We start from the raw sequence: 13,740 nt of genomic DNA on the forward strand, positions 1-13,740 counted from the left end.
CATGGCCATTAAATTTCCAGATGGTGGCGCCATAGACTTTTGTGGACAACTTTTTTTTTTTTTTTTCCCTAACTTACCAATTTCTGTCAAGTGTGGTCTAATTGATTTTTGAACTCAGTGATAGTGTAAGGATCTCGTTTTTCTGTCAGGATAAAAGCAACTTATCTTTAATGGCTGCAAAAATTTGGCATCCAGTAAATTTTATGACTTGGTTAGTAAGACACTCTGTAATAAAATGTCCAGCAATCTACCTATATACATGCATAATGATTTTTTCATGCTAATTTCACTTAGTGGAGGTTATCCAGTATATGACTTCCTGAAGATTGTTGAACATATCCTTTTCAAATACCAATGACTAAAACAAAGCGAACGTTGTATCGTACAGGCCGAATTTTCTGTCAAGGATGACACTTAGTGATATATGGAAACCTGCTTCACCAAAATATTGTGGAAATGATTTCTGGAAGATGTTAAGAACTGGTGTTTCCATTCTTTTCTCACAGTCCATTCTACAGGTAATTTTATATTATGTTTACTTTCTATAGCATTTCTCTGAGCACATGGGTGTCCTATCATTCTCTCTGCGACTACCTTCCACTTTCCTCCCACCAATCAAGTGAAAGGCCAACAGGTAAACAAATAAGTTACAGTCTTGCTTTTTGTACTTGTGCTAATAGCAGTCCTTACAATATATTTTCAAACTCAGGCCTGAATTCACTTCCTCAAGTGAAATACACGGAACGCTATCCTCATTTCATTGAAGCTTGAAATTAATCAAAGTTATGAGGATTTATGTGAAAGAAATAGAACATTTATGTGAGATTCTAAATTGCTTCTGTTATAAATACGTAGTTGGCAAGAGAGAACTATTGCCGTCAGGGACTAGCGACATCTATGATATCATGCACTTCACTTTGAATAGGACTAATCTAAAGTCTAAAAATTGAATACAATTTTACTGGAACATGCATGTTGCGCTAGTTTGGAAATATAAAAGATGGAAAGGCTTTACATAAACCTACTATGCCATTCAGATTGAAGGGAATGAACTACCCGGGAGTCTACTTTCTTAATTACCATTAGTTTTCCAATCCTTGGTAAATAGAATGTACATTTATTGGTCACCGGATGATCTTCTACCAACTTTTTTTGTATGATGGTACTTGACATCAAGAACAGGATATGGATAGAATATAATTATTTACCATTTTTTGATTACTCTAATACTGGACAATTTGTCTGGCATCAGGATTAAAACAAAAAGAAGGGGGCCAGTATTAATGTGAAGGAAACTATTTATGATATTGCACTTTAATCTGTAAAAATTTCTTATAATAGGAGCCTGCATTCCAAGAATTAATTTTGCTGTACACTGAAGATACGGGAGCGAGAGAAAATGAAGATAAAGCTGAGATTTCGTCATTGCAGATGAAAATCTATGAGAAGATTCCTATACCAGATTTGCCGGTAAATGCTTTGGCATCGAAATGTTTATGGTTTATTTCTACATTAAATAATTTGAGCGAGCATGAATAATTTTACGTTTCCTGTAGGTTGTTTTTCCTCACAAGAAGCTGTCTTTCAGAATCCTTGACACGGTATGGAGAACTCAAATCAATCTACTTCACTCATCCCGATAGCCTTTCCCTGCTCCCCTCTATCGAGGAAACAGTGAAAATACTTTTTTCCTGCAATTTGATGTAGAGACTACAGTCATCAACAAATTGTGCTTGGTCATCATGTTGGTCTATTTTAATATAGGCAGTGAATCTAATGAGTGACAGTGATGGCCTTAACTAGACTTGGTTTTTCAGGGGTCTTGGGAGATAATGAGATAATATTTGGATGTGCATAGGTGTGTAATAGCATCTCTGAACTTATGTGCTACTTTGCTTTGTAATGCTATCAGTTACTTTTGTTTTATTTAAGTGGATGGTGGACACCACGAAGACTAGAAAGAGAGTGAACATTTTAATTCTCTTTAAAAAGTAAATTAAAAAATGCAATGTTTTAAAAAATAATTAGCAGAACAATCTTCATTTTTATGAATTTCGTGGGTCTTGTGTTAGTATTTTACACAGATTATGGACACTATAATGCCGTGGCTAATATAGATCAAACAGTTATACGAAGGATGTTTACTCTTTATTGCATGGAGATCCTGTCAAATTTAATGTGATAAGTATGTTTACTTTTTCATACTTCAAATGTATTTTTGTTTTTTATTGAGCAAGTAGTTGTAGCTTTGGAGATACGGTTGGACATTTTAATCGGATACTATAATGATAATGCAGGTACGCCTGGATGTTGCAACTACTCTGGGACTTCTAGCATTCATCATAAATTATAAATTCGAGGACATCTTATCTTCCCCGTATGTACTGGTTTTATATTATTGCCTTTAAGTTTAGCTCCATGACATTACCCTTAAATTTGTGGATTTGTGTTGTTTTGTTTTCGTGATATATCAAATTTGAGTTAATGATTTTCAAAAAATGTTTATGCTTATGTAATACACGTCTCTCTTCAGCAGGGAACTAGGACATGATATTATCTAAGTGAGAAATTCAGTGAAACCAGCATCTGCTTGATGAATTGTGTCCGCAGAAAGTTAACTAAGATGAGGAGGCATAATAAAAGAAACTGAGGCAACACCTAGGCCCTTAGGCACCACTGGAAGAGAACAGAACCATGCTTCTTACAATGAAGGGTTGATATAAAATTTTATTGCATTTCTGAAAAAAGAGTTTTAAGAAAATATATTTGAAGACAGGGAACTTCGTATCCAAGTCTAGTGGTACTAGATCTGAAGAGATGCCTCAATAACTAGAAGTAACCAAAAAAAATGCCTAATGTTGAAGACACAATTTTAAATGATAAACATGTATTCCTCTTCAACAGTTTAAGCTTTTAGATCAACTGGTTAAACATTTTATTAGAAGCAAAGTTGTTGAATTCATATCTTATTGTCTCCCATTTAATGAGATTGTGCACCTGGCAGGTTTTGATGGAAAAATTAACCAGCCTCTGAGCTTGAGAAGTTGTGTTGAAGACACAATTTACATGATAAAACAACTTAAGCCTTTAGATCAATTGGTTCAGCACCTAGTAATGAAAAAAAAATTTGCAAAAGATATAGCTGAAACAGCTCAATATATAGCTAGTCTTACCACACTGGCTAGACTTACCCAAGAATTATGCTAAATGAGTAATTGGGCTCCAAATTCAAGAAATGACTTTTCATGCTAGCTGAAAAGAAGCTGTATCAGGAGCATGGAGGTAGTGCTTGAGTCCCAGTCATAGATCTTTCAAGAGATTGTAGGTTTTTGGTGATGAAGGTTGCTGAGATGATGAAGAAGCAGGAAATTCAAATTTGAGAGAAATAAGACTGTGTTTGGGAAGGTATTAATGCGCGAGTTGAGAGAATGAGGCTGTAAGAGCAGACTCTAAACCTTATTTATGCAGATCAGTATACTAGCAGAGCAGATTAAAGAAAATTTAGTTAGCAATCCTGTCCCTTGGTTATCATCTGACTTTAAATCATGATAGTCTGCTGCTTCCTTTTAGATTCAGATGCTATTTGTTTCCACATTGCATAGCTACTGGGATATTTATAGTATTTTCATAATTTTTAGGCGTTCTTTTGCAACCTCATTTGAACATATACAGATTAACATTAATGCATCATGTTTCAGAATATTTTAGGAGTCGTTTTTTTCAAAATGCTGTTTCAGAGGATTGGTTTGTAAGCTCTGTTTTGTCACTGTTGTGTTGCAATTATGTTCTGTAAATTGGAACGAAAATATAGATGAATTATACAATACTCTCTCACGCTTTAATTACAATCTTAGAGCCTCAATATATAGCATAGGAAGAGGGACCAACAAGGTAACTTCCTATACATGAAAAAAGAAAAAATTACCTATAAGGTTATACAATCATACATAGTCAAATCCTAATTATCCCATAATCTCGGAATATCTACACTCCCCCTCAAGTTGGATCGTAAATGTTGATCAAATCCAACTTGCAAATAAATTCCTCAAAATTCCGTCGTAGCAATCCTTTGGTGAAGATATCTGCAATTTGTTTTCCTGTAGGCACATAGATCATGCATACGGTCCCTTCTTCAACCTTTTTTTTGATAAAGTGTCTATCCACTTCCACATGTTTGGTTCTATCATATTGAACTGGATTGAGGGAGATGTTGATCGCTGCTTTGTTGTCACAATAAAGTTTTATTGAAAGTTCACCATCGTCTGTAATTCTTTCAATAACTTTTTTTATCCACAGTCCTTCGCATATTCCTTGTGCGACAGCTCTAAACTCGGCTTTAGCACTGCTTCTGGCTACCACATTTTGCTTCTTACTTCTCCAAGTTACCAAATTTTCCCATACAAAGGTACAATAGCCTGTAGTTGATCTTCTATCTTCTATTGAACCAGCCCAATCTGCATCAGTAAAGATTTCTACTTCTTTCTTTTCACTTTTTTAAAGAAAAGTCATTTTCCAGGAGTATCTTTAAGATATCTGAGAATTTTGTATAATACTTCTAAATGGACTTCCTTTGGAGAGTGCATATGTTGGCTATCCATGCTAACTGCAAATGCAATATCAAGTCTAGTGTGTGAGAGATAGATCAATTTGCCTACTAATCGCTCGTATCTGTCCTTTTCAATTGATTCTCCTGTGTTTTCTTCCTTTCTTCCAGCCTCTATTGGTGTGTCACTTGGTTTGCAGCCAAGCATGCCAGTTTTCATTAGAAGGTCAAGAATGTACTTTTGTTGTGAAACACTGATGCCTATCTTTGATATGGCAACCTCCATTCCCAAAAAGTATCTCATCTATTCCAAGTCTTTTACACCGAACTCCGTGGCTAGGCTCTTCTTAAGCCTTTCTATTTCCACTATATTATCTCCAATCAATATGATGTCATCAACGCAAACAATTAAGATTGTTTTCATCCCTATTTCATATAATTGGTAGAACATTGTATGGTCTGACTGCCCTTGTTGATATCCTTGACTTCTCAAAACTTTTGCGAATCTGTCGAACCATGCTCTTGGTGATTGTTTGAGACCGTACAAGGATCTTTTGAGTTTACATACCTTATTTTCTTCCTCGCTTTCATAGAAGCCTGGGGGTAATGTCATAAAAACCTCTTCTTTTAATTCTCCATTCAAGAAGGCATTCTTGATGTCTAGCTGTTGGAGAGGCCAATCCAAATTTGCTGCTAAGGACAAGATAACTCGGATTGTATTCAATTTTGCTACAGGGGCGAATGTTTCTGTGTAGTCAATTCCGTAGGCCTGTGTATATCCTTTTGCAACAAGACGAGCTTTGTACCGTTCTATTGTCCCATCAGATTTGTACTTCACATTAAAAACCCATTTGCACCCGACAGGTCTTTTCTCTCTTGGTAAGTTTACCACATCCCAAGTTTTTTTTCAGTGCTCGCATTTCTTCCAAAACTGCTTCTTTCCATTTGGGAGTAGCCATGGCCTCCTGAATATTCTTTGAAATTTCTGTATCATCAAGGTTATGAGAGAAAGTGCGAAATCTTGTAGATAGAGTGTTATATGAAACAAATTTTGAGATAGGGTGGAGAGTACATGACCGAGGTTGTTTTCTAAGAGCAATAGGTAGATCACTTGCTGGAGCTATCATCGGTTCGAACTCTTTTGGTGCTTCAGATGTGAGGTTCTCCTTATACAATGATTTCGGCTTTCTTGAGTAAACTAATATCTCTTTGCTAACTCGTTTTTCAGCATCTCTCCCTGAGTTTAAATTTACCTTTGTAGATAGCATGTTAGGACCAGGAAGAGTAATTGATTCGGATTCGGTGTTTATGATAGGTTCACTAGGGGAAAGATTAAAGTTGAAGAATCGATCTTGATTTGAGAACCGATCTTCACTTAGATTCTCCCTCTGAAAATAGGGTTTTTTATAATAAGGGGTTCTTTCAAAAAACGCGACATCGATGCTAACAAATACTCGTCTTGTGGATGGATCATAGCATTTGTAGCCCTTTTGGGTAGATGAATATTCAATGAGCACGCATTTAAGTGCACGAGGATCTAGTTTACTTCGGTGGTAATGGTGTATGTGGACGAAAGCAGTAAAACTGAATATGCGGAGTGGTAAGCTCGAATCAAGTCGGGAATTGGGGAAGAATTCCTGAAATACTTGGAGTGGTGATTTGAAGGAGAGAGTGTGACTGGGCATTCTATTGATGAGATAGGCCGAGGTTAAAATGGCATCTCCCCAAAACAATTTTGGCATATTTGTGGTGAACATTAAGGCACAAGCCACCTCAAGGAGGTGTTTATTTTTCCGCTCAGCAATGCTATTTTGTTGTGGAGTATCGACACAGGAACTTTGATGAATTATTCCATGTTTTTGGAGATACTCTTTCAAGGTGGTATTGAAATATTCTGTACCATTGTCAGTACGCAATATTTGAATTTGTGTCTGAAATTGTGTTGGAATCATTGAATGGAAATTTATGAATACGGATCTGACATCTGACTTTTCTTTTAGGAGATAAACCCAACATATTCTAGTATGATCATCTATAAATGTTACGAACTATTTTTTGTGCATTCGATTCGGAATTCGTGAAGGACCCCATAAATTACTGTGAATTAAGGTGAATGGTTTCGAAGATTTGTATGTAGATTTTGGAAAGAAAGTACGATGATGTTTTGTCAGTTCACAATGTTCACATTGAATATCAAATGTCTTTTTATTAGAAAACATGGAAGGAAATACATGACGTAAATACGAAAAATTGGAATGACCCATTCTAAAATTCCATAACAAAAGCTCACTTTCTCTAGGAACAAAAGCAGAATCACAATTTGCAATTTGATTATTCTTACTCACGTCTGCTTCCTCAAAGTAGTAAAGTCCCCCACATTCCTTAGCACTGTCAATTATCCTCCCCGATGATAGATCCTGAAAAATGCAATAAGACGGGAGAAATTTAGCTGAGCAATTGGAATTTTTCGTTAATTGGGTAACTGACAATAAGTTACAAGATAGGTTTGGAACGTGGAGAACAGACTCCAATGTTATAAAATTAGAGATTCAAATACTCCCTTTTCGTGCTACAGGTGAGAGTGAGCCGTCTGCGATTTTAACCTTGATATTGCCAGCAGAAGTGGAATATTTGGAAAAAATGTGGAAGGAGCCCGTCATATGATCGGACTCACCTAAGTCAATAATCCAAGGAACTGTGGATTGAGTAGTTGTATGTAATGCTTTCGAAGAATTACCTTTGCGAGCTAGTGAATTTGATGGACCCGATGATTGGAAACTTGAAAACATTTTATATAGTTGCTCCAATTGTTCAGGATTGAATGCACCGCTCTGAGTAGAGGTACTCTTTTCTTCGATAGGATCAACAACCGCTTGGTAACCCGATTCCTGTTATTTTGTCTTGGTTTCCAGTCAGCTAGTTTTTCATGTAGTTCCCAACATGTATCTGCTTTATGCCCCGATTTACGACAGTGATCGCACCAAGGACGTCCCCTCTGTTGTTTTGGGCCAAACCCATTAGTGGGTGTTCCTTTAGAAATTAGGCCCAATTCGATAGATCCAAGTCCTTTAGCTCCATTTAATGCTGGCCTTCCAGGTAAGTGGGCTGAACCAAACCCTTTAGTTAATTGGGTCGACCCACCAAGCCCACGTTCTGTTGATAATAACGCAGACCCAGTTTCGTCTTCAAGCCCGGTGGTCTTACCTTCTCGAAGCATCACTCCTCGTCGGTTTTCTTCTCTGCAAACCTCAGCGAAGGCTTCGAGAAGTGACGGTAGGGGTCGCCGGCCAAGGACTCTTCCTCTTACATCATCTAATTCCCTATTAAGCCTGGCCAGGAACTCATATACTTGTTCGTTTTCAATTTTCTTTCTGTAGCGTACACTGTCGGCCGGACAGTCCCATTCTTCGTCAACGTTGTGATCGAGTTCCTGCTAGAGTGAAGACATCTCCAGGTAGTAGTCTGTCACGTCTCTCTCCCTTTGCTTCGTCTGCCAGAGTTTCGTTTTGATCTCAAAAATTTGTGAAGAATTTTTAGCGTTTGAATACATGTCACGAACGGCATCCCACACATCCTTTGCTGTCGGTAGAAACAAGTAAGTCTTTCCAATCGGAGGTTTCATGGAATTAACTAGCCACGCAGTTACCATTGAATTTTCCGACCTCCATTTTTGCAGAAGTCCGACGTCAGTTGAGGCGGGCTTTTTCTTTTCTCCAGTAAGATAACCTAGCTTTCCTTTTCCGTCGACGATGAGTTTTATTGACTGAGCCCATTCTCGATAATTTTTTCCGTTCAACTTTTCGACTGTGAGTTGAAAGGAGGAATTGTCGAGTCCACTAGAGCCCAAGGTGGAAAGGGATTCAAGTTCACTGTTTTGTGTTTCTGAGGTTGTCGACTCCTTGCTGTTGGCGGTGTTTTCTTCCATTAACTGCATGGTTAGGTAGGGACAGACCCTAGCTCTGATACCGTGTAAATTGGAACGAAAGTATAGATGAATTATACAATACTTTCTCACGCTTTAATTACAATCTTAGAGCCTCAATATATAGCATAGGAAGAGGGACCAACAAGGTAACTTCCTATACATGGAAAAAAGAAAAAATTACCTAATCTAAATAAGGTTATACAATCATACATAATCAAATCCTAATTATCCCATAATCTCGGAATATCTACATGTTCAACTGCGGTTTTTCTCAATGTATAATCATCCTAATGTTAATGTTATGTTAACTTCTACAGATCAGCAATACTTCTAGATGTGATTGCTGTCAGTGCACTTGTGATATATTTGACTCGTGTACTTTTGGGCTACAAACAGACCAGGGACAGATATCAAGTAAGTTAAATTCATCCTTTCCCCTGGTTGTTTTGAATGAATCATGCATCTTCACTTCACCTGTTTAAGCTTTATTTCAGCTTCTGGTCAACAAGACACTTTATGAGAAAACAGTAGCCAGTGGCTTTGGTTCCATTCATTTTCTTCTTGATGCTTCTGAACAACAGCAAGTAAGAAATTGCTAAGATAGTTTATTGATCTTTATATTACAGCCAGTGAAAAAGGGAGATGGGATTAAATATTTCTTTCAGAACTCCCCTCCACTCTCCTTAGCTCCGATACTCTGTCGTAATGGCATTTGCTTGATTTGAAACAAAGAATAACATAATATACCTCATTCTTTTCCTTCTGACGTTTTATGCAGTACAAGGAAGCCATTTTGGCTTATGCAATACTACTTAAAGCAGAGAGTAGTCAGGTTAGCTTTTATTTTCTATCAATCTTTTGAATAAATTGACCACACTGTTGCACATTTTTTAATAACAAAAGAAAACTAGTACTAGGAGAGGGGCTAGGCCTATTGGCCTAACCTCCCAAGAGAAGGTTTTATTTTCATCATTATTTTTATTTTTACGGGAGTACTGTTCCATCAACCTTATAAGTGAGAATCATACTTATTTGGCTAGCTTTAGATGATAATTTTGTTCTGCCTGGCATCCTGGCTGTTTGCATTCTCAGAAATTTTACTCGAATAGAAAAAGCTCAAATCTACTTATTTTACTCGAATAGAAAAATCTCAAATCGACTTATCAAAGCCTAGACAGGGCCAAGCTCATTTCATTTTAAAAAAGTGCTTTCTTTCTCATTTTTCTTCATTAATGTGGATTCCCTTTTGTATTTAGTAGACTATGTAACAATTAATTTCTCATAAACGATATTTATGTCCTCCAATATATCTGTTGAGGAGCAGCAATGCCGCTCTTATGACTGGCGATTGGGTTACTTGTATGTTGGTGATCAAATGCTATAAAAGGTTTAGCCTTACTTTATTGGACACCAATTGGTTCTCAGATGAGATAGTTAAAATCCAGTGCAACAAGTGCCATTAGAGTCAGAGTCACGGTCATGTGTTTAAGCCATGAGAGTGTCATTTTGGGATCGCTGGGAGCAATAGTGCCGTTCTTGAGCCCAGGGATTGGGTCACTCAAATGAGGGTAATCGAATGCCTTAAAAGGTTTAGCATGCCCTCACTAGACACCAATTGATTTTACGAAGAGATGGTTAAAGTTCGATCCATCAATATTAAACAGCCCCAAAAGTTGCTGACAAGAAATATAATCGTAATCCAGATTGCTTCTCTGCAAAACTAAAAAATTTCCTATTTAGAGTGAGAAGACAATTATATCGGTTATTGCTTAAATGCAGGTGACTGACACCAGAACTATTGGAGGCGAATGCGAGAGATTTATTTACCATGTCTTCCAAGTAAAGGTAATCTAACAATCAGTTCCATCTGATATTTCACCTCTTTGTTGATCAACAACTCATGAAGCTGTCCGCAGGTTGAAATGCCAGTTGACAAGGCCATAAAAAACCTGGTGAGACTAGGTCTCGTAAAAGAAAAGATTGTAGATGAGCAAATTGTACTGCAGGCTATTCCATGTGACAGGGCTTGCGTTATTCTCCAGAACCGTTGGAATAGTATACTCTGCTACTAGACGCCATGCTCCTTTGGATCTTGAGAGGTGTTAGCTAAATTATAGCTACTTTAGAAATGAGTGATCTTCTATTAGTTGCACCCAAATGGAATTTGATGAAAGAGAAATTGGCCCAGAAAATGTGATTCAAAATGGCTGCATCTCTACCTTGTTTGCTTGAATTTGAATTACAGAATTGAAGGAACTGATCAGCAAATAGGAAGTGAACTTGAATTTGAATTACAGAATGCATTATCTCATGATAGATGTTTACTGTATATTAGTTACTGTTACTCTTATGTTACACGCACTCGAGTGTATAACAACTTAAAATTTAAAAAAATAATAATATATCCTACCTTCTCTTATAAGAGCCGCTTTGAAATTTACTATTCATTCTTGTAACCCTTCTTTTCACACTTGGTTGAGTTATCTGTTCCTAAACTGATTTTGACTTTTGAATATAAAATATTTTCCTACCTTCTCTTATAAGAGTCTCTTTGAGTTTACTATTCATTTTTGTAGCCTTAGATTTCACACCACTGTAGCAAAACTGTTTTGCAGCGCCTTGTAGGCATTCCAATGAAATTTTTGTGGATTTTTTTACCCTTGCATTGGTTTACTGGACCCCACATCTGCAAAGTTTGTGACAAGAAAACGGGACAACAATTACAGTTGTCGGTCAAAATTTGCTTGGAATGTCCAAAGTATATCCTTGTGATGGTGTAAAATTTAAAAACATTTAGGGATATCATGATATTTTCATCAAAGTTACTTGTTCAGAAAGTCAAAAATTGCTTCAGTGATTTTTTCTATATACTCCGTGCAGCGCTGTAACGCCCCGAACTCTTTTTCATATTATTATATTATTTTTAAATTAAAATAAGCTCGAGGGGCTACCAAAACTTTCTCTATCTAATTTAAGCGAAAATATATCGTAAATACTCGATTTGAAATTTATAAATTTAAAATTTAACATAACATATCGAATGCTTGAACAACATATTAAACAACATGCACACGATATTCTTCAAATAAAAGTGAACTATTATCTTTCTAGAAAATTTACTTGACGACCCCATTAGCATCGCTCTGTCAATCTTCCACGCATCCACACGATCCGTTTTCATCTGAAAATATTGTAAGAGTAAGTATTTTGAAAATACTCAGTAAAAATACGTGCATATTCTTATAACATGATATAAACATAATATGGCATAACATACCGACATTTCTTAAATTTAGAGCAACTGGTCGCGATTCCAACAGCTCAAGAAATTTCTTAAAAATCCCATATCCCGTAGGATTTAAAATATTGACCCAGAGGTCCATCCCATAAGATTTAACTTCTTTTCTTTGACCTGACGGTCCATCCCGAAGGATTTAATATAAAATTCGACCAGAATGCCTTATAGTATTTCATGCCAAATTTACATAAATATCAAGAATAAGATTTTACCACTTGCACCATGTATTCTTACCTCAGTTAACACTTAATATTCTGAAACAAAAGTGATTTGAAATGGTAATGTGGAAGTGAATAAAGTGTTTGTGTGTTAAAATAAAAGTGGACTCATAAAATTTCTAATACAAAACACTCTCATCTCGCACCATATATATAATCACTCGCTCATAACCTACAAGGAATTCAAAAGGTTGGTGACATAATTTAAAATCAATAAATTTAATTAATATTTAATTAGGATAATTATTTTGGTAATTATGTTTACTATCTTTTGGAATTCCTACATGAATCGTATCCTTTTCCTTTGTCTTTTTTTTTTAATATATATATTAATAAAATATTAAAGGTTAACATTTTTCTTTTTATTAGAATAACTCGGACGTGACTAACCCAAAATTACTTTTTCTTGAACCCAAATTATATTATTTAATACGAGCTACAAAATGAGTATAATATTTGATATATTTTTATCAACTTTAAATATTTGACTCAAATAATTTTCTAAAAATTCATGTAAACAAATAAATCATTTATGCTAAATGACAAGTTTAGGTTCACATAGTAAGAAAAATGCGGGGTGTTACAGCGCGAAGAGTTCTCTTCGCGCTGCACGGAGGGTTTTTTATTATGTTTTTTTTGCTTTTTTTTTATACGTATTTTTGGTAATTTGGTCATAACTTTCGTTACGATTATCAGAATTGCGCTCATGATCCCAATTCGTAAAGCTCTTTTTGGCACGCATATCATGGCCACCAAGTTTCGCTGGGTGGGAATCGTTTTCAAGGTCAAAATTTGCTTTTTTTTTTCCCTTCCAAATTTCCAATTATAGTTATTTTCTTCATTTTATGACAGATTTCATGAAAATATACTTCCTATGCCATATATACATTTATCCTACATACAAAAAAAAATCATTGACGTCAAACACATTATTTTTTTAACAAAATGGTGTAAATTATATTGAGAAAATTATCACGTAAAAATAAAAAATTAATAAAATAATTTTTTAAAAAGACAAGTTATACGTATTTTTTAATACACGCGTTTGATGTATGTTTAACTATTTTTTATATTTATTTAGATCATTCGATATATCTGTGACATAGTTCTCGAAACAAGCTTCGAGATAATATCGAAGATTTATGCATTCGACTATCGTACAATCGTCGATAAATTTATAAAGTTAGCTTGAAATCGAAATTCTTAATTTTTTAAATAATGTCTCTTTTGACATTAAAAAAATTCAAAAGTTTATTAAGAAATTTTCATCAAAAATTATTGTCGGGAAAATATAATAAATATTAATAAAATAATTGATTTTTCTTAGAAAAAAGACGAGTTATGCGCATCTATTAAAACACACGTTTGTTGTACGTTAAACTATTTTCAATATTCATTTAGATTATTCGATATAATTATGATATAGTTCTTGAAATGATATTCGAGAAACAATAGAAGATTTATGATAGATTAATATAAAAAATTAAATAAATCACCAGTGAAAAAAAAATTGACAAAAAAAAAACAAGAAAAATAGCAATTTTGCTCCTAGCAATTTTTTTTTTTTTCACTAGGTGATACATAATATTTTTTTAAGAAAATAATGTAAATTATATTGAGAAAATTGTCGCGAAAAAAAATAAACATTAATAAAATAATTGATTTTATAATTATTTTTAAAGAAAAAAAGCGAATTATACGCATTTTTTAACATACACATGATGTACATTTAACTATTTTAGATATTCATTTAAAT

At 35.0% G+C, this 13,740-nt stretch overlaps 1 protein-coding gene across 1 annotated transcript; it reads left to right on the forward strand.

The window, feature by feature from the left end:
• Window positions 1–253: 253 nt before the first annotated feature.
• Window positions 254–10,854, forward strand: LOC111393553. The gene is made up of 9 exons (XM_023019142.1): window positions 254–518; window positions 1,342–1,470; window positions 1,557–1,601; window positions 2,298–2,377; window positions 8,786–8,882; window positions 8,963–9,052; window positions 9,247–9,300; window positions 10,248–10,313; window positions 10,385–10,854. The coding sequence occupies exons 1-9, from the start codon at window positions 408–410 to the stop codon at window positions 10,538–10,540; spliced, it is 828 nt and encodes a 275-aa protein (XP_022874910.1). The 5' UTR covers window positions 254–407; the 3' UTR covers window positions 10,541–10,854.
• Window positions 10,855–13,740: the final 2,886 nt, after the last annotated feature.

Source organism: Olea europaea, chromosome 4, assembly GCF_002742605.1.
Source record: "Olea europaea var. sylvestris chromosome 4, O_europaea_v1, whole genome shotgun sequence".
Lineage (NCBI taxonomy): Eukaryota > Viridiplantae > Streptophyta > Magnoliopsida > Lamiales > Oleaceae > Olea > Olea europaea.

Coding starts and splice junctions, on each gene's coding strand:
- LOC111393553 (XM_023019142.1), top strand. CDS start 408: ATGACACTTAGTGATATATGGAAACCTGCTTCACCAAAATATTGTGGA. Junction 1,471..1,556: donor TTCCTATACCAGATTTGCCG/GTAAATGCTTTG, acceptor CGTTTCCTGTAG/GTTGTTTTTCCTCACAAGAA. Junction 9,053..9,246: donor ATGCTTCTGAACAACAGCAA/GTAAGAAATTGC, acceptor CGTTTTATGCAG/TACAAGGAAGCCATTTTGGC.